The sequence below is a fragment of the Pelodiscus sinensis genome, chromosome 3 (assembly GCF_052426305.1).
Source record: "Pelodiscus sinensis isolate ZL-2025 chromosome 3, ASM5242630v1, whole genome shotgun sequence".
Taxonomy (NCBI): Eukaryota; Metazoa; Chordata; order Testudines; family Trionychidae; genus Pelodiscus; species Pelodiscus sinensis.
The window spans coordinates 172,693,358-172,709,717 of NC_143054.1; the positions used below are offsets into that span (position 1 = coordinate 172,693,358).

At 41.2% G+C, this 16,360-nt stretch overlaps 1 protein-coding gene across 2 annotated transcripts in view; it reads right to left on the minus strand.

The window, feature by feature from the left end:
- Nucleotides 1-16,360, minus strand: part of PKDCC (protein kinase domain containing, cytoplasmic) — a 50,656-nt gene that overhangs the window by 12,627 nt on the left and 21,669 nt on the right. For both annotated transcript variants that reach the window (XM_006133974.5, XM_006133973.5), the window contains exons 3-5: nucleotides 12,743-13,014; nucleotides 7,608-7,687; nucleotides 5,140-5,247 (exon numbers count right to left, since the gene is read on the minus strand). In XM_006133974.5, coding sequence (XP_006134036.3) covers nucleotides 5,140-5,247; nucleotides 7,608-7,687; nucleotides 12,743-13,014 — 460 coding nt within the window. The remainder of the gene's footprint in view (nucleotides 1-5,139; nucleotides 5,248-7,607; nucleotides 7,688-12,742; nucleotides 13,015-16,360) is intronic.

Here is a 16,360-nt window from a genome sequence, read left to right on the forward strand (position 1 = left end):
GCAGCGGCCCGGCTGAGCAGCACAGAAGTTAGCTGAGCGCCACGGCGGGAGGTGAAGGGGGGACGCGAAGGAGGGAGGGGCGGTGATGTACATGGCCATGGCCCTCTTTCCCCTCCCGCCGTGATGCTCAGCTGACTTCTGCGCCGCTCATCCGGGCTGCCGCAGAGGAGCAAGCAGCTCAAGTGGCCATTTGGGCCCCGTGCTCCACATGCAGCACCCCTGTGATGCATGGGGACCGTGGCACCCAAACAGCTGCTTGTGGCCTGGCTGAGCGGCACAGAAGTCAGCCAAGCGCCATGGTGGGAGGCAAAGGATGGGACTCAGGCAACAGCGCCACCCAGAGGGAACAGCCAGGGAGGCAACAGCACTGTCCAGAGGGAACAGCCAGCATTTCAGCGTTACAGAGTCACAGACATTGGGCTACTATATATATGATTCTAAAAAAAATAAAATATTGCTGCAGTTAGGTTTGCCAGGTGTCCAGTATTCTACCCGACAGTCCATTATTTGCACTCTCTGTCTGGTAAAAAAAAAAAAAAATCAGAAAATACTGGACACGTGCAATGTCCAGTATTTTCTGATTTTTCTGGCTGCGCAGTGGACAGAAGCTTGGTGTGGGCGGGGGGAGTGGCTGGAAGGCGGGGCCACAATCGGCTCTATGAGCCTGTGATTGCACAGAAGCCGGTTGGGGGCGGGAGGAGTGGCTGGGACTCCTCTTACATTGCGCAAGAGGGTTTTTCTTGCACAAGAAGGGGCAGTGTAGATGCTCCTTCTTGAGCAAGAGCCTCTTCTGAAAAAAATGGTGGCTCATTAGGTATGCAAATGAGGCTCGGCGATATTCCACACTTCACCTCATTTGCATATTACTCACGCAAGAAGCCGCCAGTGTAGACATAGCCCTACTGTCTCTGAGGCTGCTGCATGCTGATGGTGAGGTGAGCACAGCTACTCATTGCCAGTGTGTTGGCCGCCCCGATGGGCCAATAAATGTTTGATCAGACCATGCTTCTCCCCGTCTCACTTTCAGTCTCCTGCCTCACATGTAGTTGTAAACCCAGTCCTTGTCCTCCTAAAGTGGAAGTACACACACAGCTAGTGGAGAGGCTTCTTCCATCCTTGTGTGACTTAGTAAAAGGCCTCCTACAATCTGGCCCTCTATGGTTGTGGAATAGGTCACACCAGGAGCACAAGTCTGGTCAAGCAGAATTCATTTTAGAATCTGTGAGACTTCTTGAAGGGAGTTGTTTGTAATGTAGTTCCAGATCTAACATATGTGCCTTTAAATATCTTCCAGAAAGTGTTTATTGTCTTTTGTAGGTAAGCCTAATAATGGCTATGTGATCTGTTTCTACCCTCCAACATTTCTCTCTCTTACACATCCCCACATACTTGTTATTAATATTTCTTGAGCAGGTTACTATAGTATTTTTTAAGAAACATTATTATTGCATTGTAACTATTTACATACAGTACAACCCTGCTAAAATGTCAAAGAACAAAGGAAAACAGATTTTACTTTACTCCCTGGCACTCTGTCTCTTGAGTTATGTAAATGTACTTGGTTCAACAACTGCTTTTATTTCAGCTAATTAAGCCTTTTGTTTGGCTAACCCACCACTTCAAGTCTTAATAATGGTTCACCTATTTGCTTTAATGAACAACAAAGCTACAGTGCATCTTATAAATTTCTGTGCAACTACTGAATTTACTGAAAAATTGTGGGGTTAGACTAAGATTCCAGCACCAAGAACTGTAGTTGGTGCAAATCAGCATAATTCTTTTGAAAATCAGTGAAAGTTTTGCTATAGACTTCAATGAGGAAGCAATTTTACCCATGAAATCCAGTGGGTTTATATAGCATAATATCCGTGCAGTTATGGCAATAATATTATTGTTTTAAAAAGTCTTTACAAGGAAATATATGGTTCCTGTCTTAATCTACATTTTTCAAGGTTCTCATAAGAACGAATACCTCATTATGTATAAAAGCATTTGAATACACAGTTTCATTCAAAACAGTATAGCAACTGCATAATAATTTGTTATTTACAATTACAGAAGACATATAGGCTACATCTACACTGCAGGCTTCTTCCACAAGAACGACCATTCTTGTGCAAAAACTTGCGGAGCGTCTACACTGCATGCGCATTCTTGTGCAAGGAAATTTACAGTAAAGCATCGGAACAGAGGGCTTCCTGTGCAAGAGTTATTCCTTTCCCCACGAGGAATAAGCCCCCTTGAGAAAGAGCTCTTGTGCAAGAAGGCAGCGTGGACAGGCAACAGGGGTTACTTGCGCAAGAAACCCCTATGGCTAAAATGGCCATCAGAGCTTTCTTGCGCAAGAGAGCATCCACACGACCATGGACGCTCTTGCACAAAAGCACATGACAGTGTGGACCCGCTCTTGCGCAAGAATTTTTGCTCAAGAACTCTTGAGCAAAACAGTTCTTGCGCAAGAAGCCTGCAGTGTAGATGTAGCCATATGGTATTGAAAGACGACTTTTCCCACTCCCTTCTGTACTTTGCTTCAGTAATTTAGAAGCAAACTCCAGAGTATAATACAATTTATACCACTGTAAAACATTTTACATCTGAAACACAGTGAAACCTTAAGACCCAAGTCCTTCTGTGACATGACCATGGTGCATGTTGTTAAATTTAATTTATGGGCAAGATTGACAAGAACTTTCCTAGTGGTCACTTTCCTACTGATAGTCAGTATCACCTTTCTCGCTTGAAAAAGATTTCCTTGCAAAAACCATAGCCTCTGGTAGATAAATCTGTTTCATGAAAGGTCAGCTTGTGTTTTTCCTTATTCAGAGATCCCCTTGGTGTCTTTTCTGGTAAAGATTTATAACTCTCTATTAAAGACGATGGATAATTCTGAGTTTCTAAAGCTAAATCAAATTATGAAGCACCATGAGCTGAACCTTCCAATGTTCCTTTTTAAAAGAGAGATATCACATGCAGTTCCTGAATTTTAACCCACTATAGTGGCTTTGGTTTCAGCATGGGAGGATTATACCAAAACAGGCATATTTTCTAGGTCTCTTTCTGATGCAGTAAGAATCTATTTCACACTGATGGACATGAATACAAAGATTAAGGCAAGACTACACAACATGCAGGCCCATGTGGGCCGCACGTGTTGAGTATCCCTGTTCTAGAGGAATGCTAAAAGTCAAATCTTATGAGAGAAGAGCCTGTGTGAAGAAGGAAAAATACGAGTGGACTCATAGGGATTGATTCTCATTTGCATTAAGGCCTCTTTACACTTCTTTGGCAGGATAAAGTAGGGGAAACCAAAGTCCTGATATTAGGAGCTTTGTCGTTCCCCCCATCAAAAGTTCCCTAATTTTTCACATATGTTGTCTGTTCACCCTAGGATAAAGGGGCTTTAAAATAGGAGGACATTAAATACACACCCACTTTAACATCTTTTTACATCATTATATGGATGTAAAATGGCCTTGGTACAAATAAGAAACAGGCCAGTGCATTTTGAAGACATGGTATCTAAGTGTGAAAGTTTGCCCACAAGTTAATAAGGTCTTGTTTCAGTGTCATTTCTGTGAGGATATTTGATTTCCCTTGACTGCCATTAATTTATGTGAGGATTCAGCTAATGTAATTAACCTGAATGTTACATTAAATTATAACTTTATTAAAATTGCACGAAACTGTACTCTCGTGCTTACATAGGGCAATTTCTAAACCCTTTACTCATGCTGAGTAGCATTATGCTCCCTGAACAGTTCCATATAAGTCAATGGGACTACTTGCAATCAAGAGCACTAGCCAACTTGAGCAAAGGTAGCAAAATCTGAGCCATAGTTATTCAGGATTATATATAACTAAACCACATATGAAATACAGAAACTTAATGTTAATTCAAGCCTGCTCATATCAGTGAAGCCTCAAGCAGTTACATTTAGCACTGCTGTCTTGGGTTTTCTCCCAGCAATTCTTTATAAGACAGACAGCCTTTAAAATTCAAAACCTCATATTGTCCTGACATGGGAGCTAAATCTGGAATCAGCCAGCATCACAGAAAAACCTCAACCTTCCTGGCACTTCCTCAACAAAGGATGTGTTTGTACTATTGATTGTGCTGCTAAGAATGATTTGACTGTGTTGACAGGCATCACTCAGCAAAGATTGTGATGAAAATCGGAACATTAGAAAGTTAAATGAACACCTGCAACAATTTTCTTGCCAATTTTACAACATAATAAATATTGAATTATTTGTGATTAGGAGGCCAAATTCATCTCTAGGGTCAGAGCCCACTGAAGTCAGCAGAGATACACCAGGAATAAATCTGACTCACAAGTGACACAAGGGAAATGCTTTACTGAACTTTTCAAATCCTTTACCCTAAATCCATCTTCATTTATTACCCATCTCTTTCTCTCTGCTATACATGTGCAGAAAAACCACTATATTCTCCTCTCACCCTCTAGCCACTCAAAGTCTGACATACAGCAATTACAAAAAGATAAATTCTGTATGTCTTCTTTTGGTGGTGGTGGTGGTTTGGCTAAATGAGAACATTTATCTATTACCATCTTTCAAATATTATATTTTGTAATGTGTTCTTTGGGGTAGAATATTTATCCATCTAAAGTGTATGTTTGAAAAAAAGCACTGTATTAATTTATAGTGCTATACATGAGATTTTTGTTAAAATGTAAAAGAAAAAATTTAACATGTAAATTGTATACATTTTTTGTCAATTTAGGCAGTTTTGTTGGAGGTTGCAGGGATTTTTCCTCTCTAGAGTGGATAGGAAGCTTAATGCTTCTAACCTGCAGCAACTGCAATATCTATAAGGAAATACTATGAATCTTATTCATGGAGATAAATTGGGTTCCTGTTTATGGGTTCCCTGCTCTGGCCTATCCCAAACTTCCACCTCAGAATATGGTTGATGGTTGTTCTCCATAAATTCAATCACCAGCCTTAATACTTTCCTTAGTACCCATGAAACTCTGACTCCCTGGAAGCACTGCTATGAACTTCAAAGTCCATGACTTCAGGGACCTTTTTGGTCTCTCTTTCTTATTTCTACTCCTCTCTACACCTCACAATCCAGATAGAGCCAATAACTTTATATCTGTCAAAGGAATACTTTACCAGCTTTCGGCATCCATGTAGTGTTCTGTAGGTATATACCACTCTTGTATAAATGCAAAACTCTTTCTAGCTGAGCCACTGTTTCATCTATTCCCCAGTGGAGTTCTCCTTTAATTAAATACAGGAAAAACAGTGATTTAGACAAATAACTTGGAAATAATAGGGTTCATACTCGAGTAAGATCCAAAGGATCAAGATTCAGTAGCGCCAAACGGTGTGTTGTTTTGATAATGTAGATTTAAAGTCCATTAAGCATTACAAAGTGACTGCCAAATTGATTTTCATATGTACCATGAGTCAAGCTCCAACCTTGTGTCTCCAAAGCTGAGAAGCTTGTGTTCTGAGACAGCTAGCTTCCCGTCTGAATATGATAGGATGGGTTACCCACAAGAGATGAAAACTCCTTTCCAGTGAATTCCATTTGAAATTATTTATAGCCTGGCACATTCCACCTCCCCATAAAATATATTGAGTACAAAGCAGGAAAAAAATCCTCTGGCATGAAATCAAAAGTATAGTTAAGACGTAGTCAAGCTACTCTTGTCTGAATGTCATTTTATGGTAAAGATAATATTATGGTCTACTCTGGATTCTGAAGCATAAAATCATCTCTAATGTCATCCAGGAGATGTAAGCAATAAATTGTCTCCAAGGTTTAAATTCATCTCAGTGGAGACAGCCCATTCAAGGTGCTTCACACCATTGAATCCCTTAACATGGGAATAACATTTTGCAGAGGGCTGTGCATGGGCAGCATGAATTTCATTATGTGGGCTGGATTGTTCCTTCTGAGAGGTCCATGCAGGTACCACCAAATTCTGAGTCAAATTCTGCTTTGGTCAAAGGATCATTGACTTGCAAAGGGAACTGTACCTATGTAAGGGTGAACTTCATCTCTATGCTGGGGCCCAGGATAAGGCACATCCTACTTAAGAGACTTAAATGGTGCATAGGCCTCATCTTGGCTCCTCTGGACAGGAGTGAATTTCAATCTAAGCATACGTCTACACTGCAACCTGGAGATACAGTTCCTAGCTCAGGTATACAGACATTAATGTGCTAGCTCTGCCAAAACTAGCACCTAAAAATAGCAGTGTAGCCAAAGTATCATGGGCAGTAACTTGGGCGATCCACCTAAATACAATCCCATCTGAGATACAGTAAAACTCCATTGGTCTGGCATCTGATGGTCTGGCACTCCTGATGGTTCGGCACCATCAGGAACCTGGAACTGCTCCAGGAAGCCAGACCATTGGAGCTGCTCTGCCCCCCGACTTCCCCGATTTAGCCGCTGCTGAAACTGACCAGCGGCTGACTCGGAGAAGCTGGGGGCAGAGCACTTGGAGTGCTGCCGGTAGGTCCCGCAGCACTGCCCCTCGGTGCTGCGGGACCAACCCGGCAGCACCCCAGCTGTCCCCGATTCTGATAATCCTGCTCTACCCCGGGCTTCCCGAAGTCAACCGCTGGTCAGTTTCAGCAGGGGCTGACTTGGGGACGCCTGGGGCAGATCAGCTGGGGCGCTGTGGGACCAACCCGACAGCACCCCAGCTGCTCTGCCCCAGGAGTCCCCAAGAGCAACTGAGGTGCTGCCGGGTTGATCTCGCAGCGCCAAGGGGCAGCGCTACCGGACCAACCTGGCAGCACCCCAGCTGCTCTGCCGCAGGCAGCTGAATCGGGGATGCCTGGGGCAAAGCCGGACTATCGGGAGGGGGGGCTATGAGGGGTCTGGGGTGGCATCCCCCCAAACACCACCCTAGACCCCTCATAGCCCCCCCTTCCGATAGTCCAGCATATCTGATAATCCAGCACCCCCTGGGTCCTAAAGGTGCCGGATTATTGGAAGTTTACTGTACTAGGTACAGTCTCCAGTGGCTAGCCCATGCCAGCAATTTTCAGCATTCTCGTTCAATCAAAGCTAGCACCTCCAGCTGCATGGTAGACTTAGCCTAAGTGAAGAGAGTCTGGTCCTACACATAAAGGGTATGTCTACACTACCCTGCTAGTTCGAACTAGCGGGGTAATGTAGCATACCGCACTTGCAAATGAAGCCCGGGATTTGAATTTCCTGGGCTTCATTTGCATAAGCGGGGTGCCGCCATTTTTAAAACCCCGCTCGTTCGAACCCCGTGCAGCGCGGCTACACGGGGCACGAACTAGGTAGTTCGAACTAGGAAGCCTAGTTCAAACTACCTAGTTCGTGCCCCGTGTAGCCGGGTTGCACGGGGTTCGAACGAGCGGGGTTTTAAAAATGGCGGCACCCCGCTTATGCAAATGAAGCCCGGGAAATTCAAATCCCGGGCTTCATTTGCAAGTGTGGTATGCCTACATTACCCTCCTAGTTCGAACTAGGAGGGTAGTGTAGACATACCCAAATATAGCACCTTCACTCTTCCCCACAAAAATATATAAACATACAGTGATATGAAAAAGGCATATTTGGCAGTGTCACATATTTACACTGTGATTACCTGTGGCATTGACTATCATATCCAACAATGGTCTCAAGGAAGGTGGAGCACTGTGTGGCAGAAGATATGTAAAAAAAAACCTGCAATGGAAAAGTAAGTATTTTAAAATAATGTTGACAAGGGTCTAGTAACCACTGAACAACATAAACTATTAGAATTTTATTCCTCAAGTCTCTGACCTATTCAGGAAATATAATCATATTCTATAAATCAAATAAATATATAGCTGAGGCTAGTCATACGGCTGTCTGGCAAACCTAAACTAAGCTGCTATACACAAGGCTGCCTTGTAACTACCTGTAAATGTTCCATTAACATAGACATTTTCTGTGAAGCCCCATGGCTTGTGAGCATTTGCAAAGCTGTCTGTACTTGGACAAACTTTATTAAAGGGACACTGTCAAACTCTGAAGTCTTGGTTTTTTCCCCCAAACTGTAAAAATACATGTCAGATTTCTGCTTATTTCATTTTAGCAATTATTTCCTTTTCAGTTCTGCATTATTTCTATGCTTTATAAGATGAATGTTGGGCAGAGAGGAATCATTCTGCACCACTGAATTTCAGGACATCTTCAATATTCCTATGATAGGGTTATAATTAACATGCATTCGTGGTGTTTCTAAATGGACTCCATGTTGAATGCACGTGGTCTGCTGGAAAAAAAACAACTGCAAGCAATTCAGGTAGTTTGCTTTACTTTTCATAGGGAGTAAACAGCTGTAAAAAGGAAAGAAACAAATAAAAACAAAGAGGTTCTACAATTTCTGTCCTAATTTCTCAAAAGTTTGAAATAAGCATCTGGCTGTGATGGCTCTTGCCCTATGCTCAGTGCCTGGTGATATCAAAATGCAAACATCTAACCTTTAAATGCAAGTTAAAAGGGGATGATGTCACAAAATACATTTACAATTTGGAAAAGCAGGCCCAGCAATTTTTTTAATTAGAGAAGTGAAATCAGCATTCCCATATTATTTAAGGAATAAGCAATTTCACAGTGCCCCTTTAAATTTCTATTGCTAAGCCAGTATTTACTAAGCTCTACAAACCCTGTTTCAGAGGAACATTAGATAAAGATGGATAGTTCAGGATCTGGTAATATAAACAAAAGTATCAGACATAAATACTAGGTAATGAGCAGAATGGTAAAACAAGTAGGACATTTTACTGAGAGTTGCCTCGTCTATCCTGAAAAGTACAGTTTTCCCACACAGCTATACGGTAGTGAATCATACACACTGGAAAGAATAAAGCAGGTTTCACATCACATTTTTTTTTAATCAAGCCATTGATTGGAAAATGTCACCTACAGGAATGAGTACTGTGACCTAATCGAGCTGACCTATTTCGATTTTATACAATTAATATTTCCTAAAGACTAACTTTTTAATACAAGAGTAAAATTAATCCCTTCCAAAATGACCATTTACAAAATCCCTAAGTAAGATTATTATAAAAGTTTTCTTAGTGTTTTATATAGTAAGCAGCACTCTAATGCAGCATTTTAAAAGTAAGCAAATAATTAGCAATGAAAAATTCATCAGGTAAATACTCTTCACCTGGAAAATCCACAAGTGGATTGTGACTGATCGCCAGCAGTTATTTGAAAGTATTCAAAGGTCACAGCTTACTTTTCAGACTTGTTGGGATAGTTACAATTGGATAGAATAAATAAGAGTATTGTTTCTGATCCTTGGTTAAATAAGGGTACAGGCATTTTGTTATGAACACTCACACACTTAAATATTGATGCACATGTGACTTTGAAATTCGTAGACCTAAGTACCAATGAAAGTCACACTAGAACATTCATGAAGAGACAACTGAGTAGAAGGGGGCACGAGGCATCACATGACACCTGCCCTCCGATTTCTGTCAGGGTTTATGCACCCTGCCCTGAATCCTACTGCATACTACCAGAAGAACCTTTGAATTGTGCTCACTAACAGTTATGCATCATCTCTTCATTTATGATTTGTAGAGTATAAGGCCAGAAGGGACCAGTGGGAGCTTTCAGTAGTCCGAACACTTGCATTACATAGTCCACAGAACTTCCTTGAATTACATTCCTTTTTTTAACTGGACCAGCTCATCTACAAAGAGCTCCTATATTGTTTTTAAAATGTCCAGAAATTGAGAATTCCCCATACCACTTGCTATATTGTTCCAATGGTTCATTATTACCCTCATTGTTTAAAAAAGTGCCCCTTGAGGGTACACAACAAGATGCATGCATGACTGAAGGAAAGAATTTAAAAATCCAAACCAATACTTACAAAAAAAAATGTGCAATATTTTCTCAGCTCTAATAATCCACCTAAGAACCAGGGGACTGATCCAGTGATGTTTCTCATGGGTTGCTCTAGTAAATTCAGCCAGGAATAACAGATTCATACTATTGGTTAATGTGCTGCACATTGGGACTACCAAGTAGCACCAGATGTGAACAAGAAACTATTTTTCCAAGCCTTCAGAAAGTTGTATTGCCATTCACCTGCCATAACAGTGATCCAATACAAGGGGATCTGGGAATTGCAAAACCTAGCTGTCTACACAAAGTAGCTTGTAGTTATGTCCTTGTTGAGTGAGCATATATAGAGATTGTTAGAGATACATTCATAAGGGCAGCTCTGCAGCTTACCAGACTGTGGGTCTGCTGTCATGGTATGGGTCTATCACGTGAGCATATTATTAAGCAACAGTAGGTTCTAAAAGCATTAGCATTTTTCAAACTGCAAAATGAGAACTTTAGAAACTGATGAGCAGCTGGAATAGTTCAACAGCACTTTCACAAGTGCTAACCACTGTGATGAGAAATGAGAGCTTTCTTCAGTGAGACCAGCAACCATTCCAAAAGTGTCATGGGCATATCCCCATTTATGATACTATATGGCTGAAAAGCATACTTGCATATTAATTTTTTTCCTGGCCAGACCAGCAAAATGGCCCTAATCAAAAACTAGTTCACTAAGAAGGACGTATAACACAAGCAAATAGAAATGGAACATTTTGTAGGATACGTTAAAAATTACATTACGCGACTGCATATGACAGTCATGTAGTGGAATCCATTTCAGTGTGGTCAGATAATGTAACACACATGCTAGTAAGTGCATTGGGACAAAAGCAAAAGACTCTCCTGGAGAAGACTCTTCTAGCTGTGGTCTGGCAAGGAGTAAGTGGCGTAATGCTTGAAAGAAAAGCCTAAAAAATGAGAGCATCATTTAGGGTTGCCAACTTTCTGATGGAACAAAACCGAACACCCATGTCCCAAGCCTTTTCCAAGGCCTGACTCTGCCCACTCTCCCTTACCCTCACTGTCTCACTCATTTTCACTGGGCTGGGGAGGGCTAGAGAGGGTCCCTTTTCTTCTGGGTGTCTGGTTGAAAACTGGCTACCCTGACAACATTGTTGCATTGCCTTCAGACGCTCAGTCCTGCCTGGCTCAGGCCACAGCATGCGGTCTCACCAGTGCTCTTCAACACCAAGCCAGAACACAAAAGTTATGCATGAAGGATCAATTCTTGGGCCTATGGAAGTTAATAGCAGTGTTTGGCCCAAAAAGCAAGCTTAAGCAATCACAGTAAAGAGCGCAGACCCCACACATATAAGCTGTGTCTACATTGGCATCCCTTTCCGGAAAAGGGATGTTAATGAGACACTTTGGAATTGCAAATTTGCGGGGGATTTAAATATCCCCCGCGGCATTTGCATTTACATGGCTGCCGCTTTTTTCCGGCTCGGGGTTTTTGCCTGAGAAAAGCACCAGTGTAGACACGATTTTCCGGAAAATAAGCCCTTTCCCGGAAGATCCCTTATTCCTACTTTCAAGGGAGGAATTCCCTTCAAGTAGGAATAAGGGATCTTCCGGAGAAGGGCTTATTTTCCGGAAAATTGCGTCTACAGTGGCACTTTTCTCCGGCAAAAACCCCGAGCCGGAAAAAAGCGGCAGCCATGTAAATGCAAATGCCGCGGGGGATATTTAAATCCCCGCGGATTTGCAATTCCGAAGTGTCTCATTAGCATCCCTTTTCCGGAAAGGGATGCCAATGTAGACACAGCCATACAGAAAACCACTCAGTTGTAAATCTGAAGAGCCCTTAAAAAACAAAATTCTGAAGATAAGACATTTGAGCTACGTGCTTTCTTCAAAGTTCTGACTGGCCAAACATAATACCACCCAATTACCTCTACATCATAAGCATGGCCTGCCCATAAATTATGGATCTATACCTCAGTGGAGGGTACTTAGAGATGGATGAGATGGGAGCAGTGTTCCCCCTAAGCTGCATGGTAGCACAGCTTCACAGGTGATTAATCAGCCCTGCCCAGTCATGAAGCCCTGAGCCTAGGCGGGGCTGATTAATCACCTGTGAAGCTGTGCTGCCATGAAGCTTAGAGGGAACGCTGGATGGGAGTAGTGCAAGAAGCAAGCAAATTATTGCCTATTCAAAGAGGAATAGTTGGTTTGTTGGCAGGATGAAACATGAGGTAAATTCAGAAAAGAGAACTTGAAAGCTTTGATGGCTTTTAAAAAATATGAATATTCAATATAACCTATGGGACATTACTCTCCAAATTATCCTTGGGCTACAGTAAAAAAAGCACAATGCCCCTTACAGGCTTTTTGCTATCAAACAACTGAACCAGCAAGTTTTATAATCAACAGAAGAGAGGCAGATGGTGTGTGGTTAGTGGTCAGAGCAAGAACTAGAAGACAGTCTCTCATTCTACTTCTCCAGTCATTTCATTTTTGTGCCTCAGTTTGCCCCTACTTAAAAAGGGATGGTAAACATTTATTAATCTACATCACAAATGTGCTGGGTAAATCATTTCATTAACAATTTAGCAATAGTGATTTGGGCCCAGTAAATTACTCAAGTTTTTCACTGGTATAAATATTTACCTTGTAACTGACTTCAATAGAGTCATATCAACATACACTTTAGTGGTAAATCAGATCCAATATTTGCAAAGTACTTCCAAGGTATTAATGTTATGTATTATTAATGAAATATTTACAACACAAATTACATGTTTTAGTTATTTTTATAAGAATCCAATCCAACGTTTCCATTGACTTCAATAGCTATAAATAACTATGCAGAATTACTGTCATTTTATTCATTTTATCTACCTGTATGCATTATAAAGATTCCTCTTTTCATTCATATTTTGACATCGGCCCTCCACAGAGCAGGGAAGAGTGAAATTTCTTGCTGGAAACTCTATGAAACAGTCACTGTTACTGGTACAAGAGCTTTCTTCTATGCTGGCGTCATCCAAATCAGTTACTTTCAGCTCTCCATCTACAATCACAAACTGTCGAGGGCGAAAATCCAACAGTGTCACGGAGCCAAGAGGAGAGTGAGCCAAATAATGCAAAAGCCGAACTAAGCTGAGACATATCTGAAATATAAAAGCGTACATAGCCTGTGTCATTTTCTAGTATGGAGCATGTAAAAAATGCATCTTCTTTAAATTAAGTTACAAACCTAATAATGACAAAATATAGGCATGACATTTATCATCAAATCGAAGTTGATACCTTCAAGGTATTCTTCATAATATTTAACATTATTTTTTCAATATATATTATGAAAACCTTTAAAAGCTTGAAACTAAACTATGCTTCTTTAGAAATGTTCCCATATGCAATTTTATTATTGTAAGATTACTTGTGAGTTCTGAGCTGCTGAAGTTTTTTTGTTTCAATTTTATTAATAGAAATAAAAGCTTTTGTTTTTGATAAAACATCACACGTAGGCCCTTATCTTGCAATCTAAGTCTCTTATCCTCTAAAAACAGACACGTGCTTAATTTTTCACACTGAGAGTAGTTTGACCTCAGTGAAACTATTCATGGTGCACAAAGCTAAATTTTTGTAGGCTCAGGGACCATGCATGTAGGCACACCCTTATGTCCACACACAGAATCTGATTCAAATTAATGCCACTGCACACATGTACATCAGACTAGGCCACAGAGTGAAGAATTATCTGGCCTTTGCCATTAGACAGAAAAGAGTAATATTTTTAATCTACAAATGTGGACCTAACCCGATAGGTTTTACTACTATTAGTAGTTCATTTATGATGCCTAAACAAGATTCCTTTGTATGTATTATATAAACACAACAAAAACTACAGGTTGAATCTCTAAAATCCGGGACTCTCTGGTCTGGCAACATCTGTGGTCCAGCAGAAACACAGATATTTCGGAACCAGAGAGCCCTGACTTCCCAATTTCAGAAGACCAGCTCAAGCAGGGCTGGTGGTGGGCTGCGCATCCCCAGTGGAGCTGGCACTGTGGGGGAACACAGTCCTGGCCAGAGCTGGTGGCAAGGAGTGAAGTCCCAGCTGGGGCTAGGAGCCAGCAGTCAGGAGCACAGTCCTGGCTGGGGCTGGCAGCAGAGAGCACAGCCCCAGCCTGGGCTGGAGTCAGTAGGAAAGGCAGCTAGGTGTGCAGACCGGGCCAGTAGTATATGGGGAAGGCGGGGTACAGCACCAACCATGGTTGGAGGCAGCAGGGCTGGGGCTGGTGCAGTCGTAGATGCAGTCCTGGCCAGGGCTGGCAGGGTGCAGGGCTGGACATGGTGGCAGGGAGTGTAGCCCCAGCCAAGAGCAGAGCCCTACACCTGGGTAGGGAGCGTTGACCTCCCCTTGTCCCACAAACTCTGTGGTTCGGGTCCACTCAGGTCCCAACAGTGCTGACAAGGGAGGTTCAACCTATATTAATATTCATGCAGTCAAATATTAGCATGCCCATTCAGTTATCAACACGTTTTATGCAAGCTGGGTAGCTTTCTGTTTACATGTAAGCTTTGCTTTTTGTTAAAGTAGTCCAATCTCACTGCATAAATGATATCCTCAGGGAAATATTTCTACATACTTTACGCAAAAAGAGAGATTAAATATGGCTTATATTATACTTTACAGATTTCACGGCTGTGAAATATTAAACAATCCAGCACTTCTGTAATCATTTCCCCTGCCTTACCAGCCTAGAACTATTTTGTCCTACGTAAGCAACATCAAAAGTTTATGAATACAAGTATGTTTATGGGAAGTCTGCATTGACTACTCTTTTGTTCCTCTTGAAATATACAGAAATCTTGTATGTAGCATTTCAGAGGATGCTGTATGTAAGTCATATCATGTTGCTGAGGAAATGAAAGTAAACTAAAATGATGCATTTAACTTTCAGAATGTCAATGTGACTTTTTCCTTGGGTCAGAAGCATTACACAGAACCTCATTGTATAACCTCACCACTATGCTAAAATTGTTAAACAAGCTTGAACACAATTATAATTAACATCTTTAACTGCTCAAAGGCAAATATAAAAAAATAACTTCACAGATTTCTTATAAACTACTATGGAAAACTCTGCCTGAATAAAGTATCCGTGTTTTGCAAAAAAACAAAGAGGGATTTTTGTTTGCAATCTCAAATCTTTCTTCCTTCCTCAAACATTACCAAGGCCCATTGACACAAACCCTAGTGCCTGTACTGAGCCCTGTTAGTCTTTTATCTATGTACCTGGCATCAGTGTTGATATGGACTGTGTGTATATACACCCCACATCAAAATTAAAATACATCTTTTAGGGCTCAGTTCTGCACCATTCATTCCACTTTCTACTGATTTCAATAGGTCCTGGTTTGTGGAAATGTAGTCCCTGTCCTGCAAGCACAAAAGCATTACTTGAGTGCGTAAAGTTAAACAACCATGTTAATGTTTGCTTCACTGGGACAGATATATAAACAATTCCAGCATCCTTTTTCTTCTCCTCTAAGACAGTGGCACACTGGATAAGGTAATAGTTATGACATTACCTAAGTCTTCATTACAACAATTCCAGGAATAGAATATTCCCGGAACCAACACTGCCAAGATATTTCTCCTCCATCTTCCTGTAACTGCCCTGTAAAGGATACCCATTCTAAAGAGAAGCTTCCCACCCACAACCTATGTAATATAGTCAAACCAATAATCTAGTGCATCTTCTGCAATTTATAGCACAGTGTCATAATTTGCAGTTGCATGCGGGAGACAGCAGTATACTTCACAAGCCATTACAAGCTTTAAAAATTTGATTGAGACATCATTAGGAGTGTATTTCTTTTATAACAAGGCACCTGAAGTATGACTCATGGGCCAAATGCAGTTCACAGGACCGGAGATCTAAATGAAGCCTGTTGAGATTTTGGCAGGTACAATCTGGGCGGCATTCCATGCAAATTAAGTATGACTTCCATGTTTCTGTTAAATTGCCAACCTGAGGTTCATTGGGCAAACATAGTTTTAGATTTGTATACATTTATAAACCTTGCTTTACCCTTCTTCTCTCCCCCCTCCCCAGTATAAGGTAATATAACAGGAAACAATTATAAAATCAGCTTGTGATAAGGCTCAAGATGGAGATATCACATCCTTCTATTGTTTGAATTCCAGTTGAAGAGCACAACGTTCAAGCCAAAAAATGCCAACCTTTTAACAAGGATGAAACCTTTGAAAATATGTGAACACAAGAAACTCTTATAATTATATATCAACAGATGTAAGAGTGCAGTATCTTAAAAATTGAAAAATGGGAGTGTTAAGTATTCCAGACAACACTCCAAAGCAGTTTATTAAATGTGAAAAAACTGTAACTTGTGTAACTTCTCTTATTTTTTATACTTAGAAGTCCTCTAGATAACCTTGTTGTAAAAACAAGTAGTCCTGGGGCATCGTAGGGTATGTCTACACTA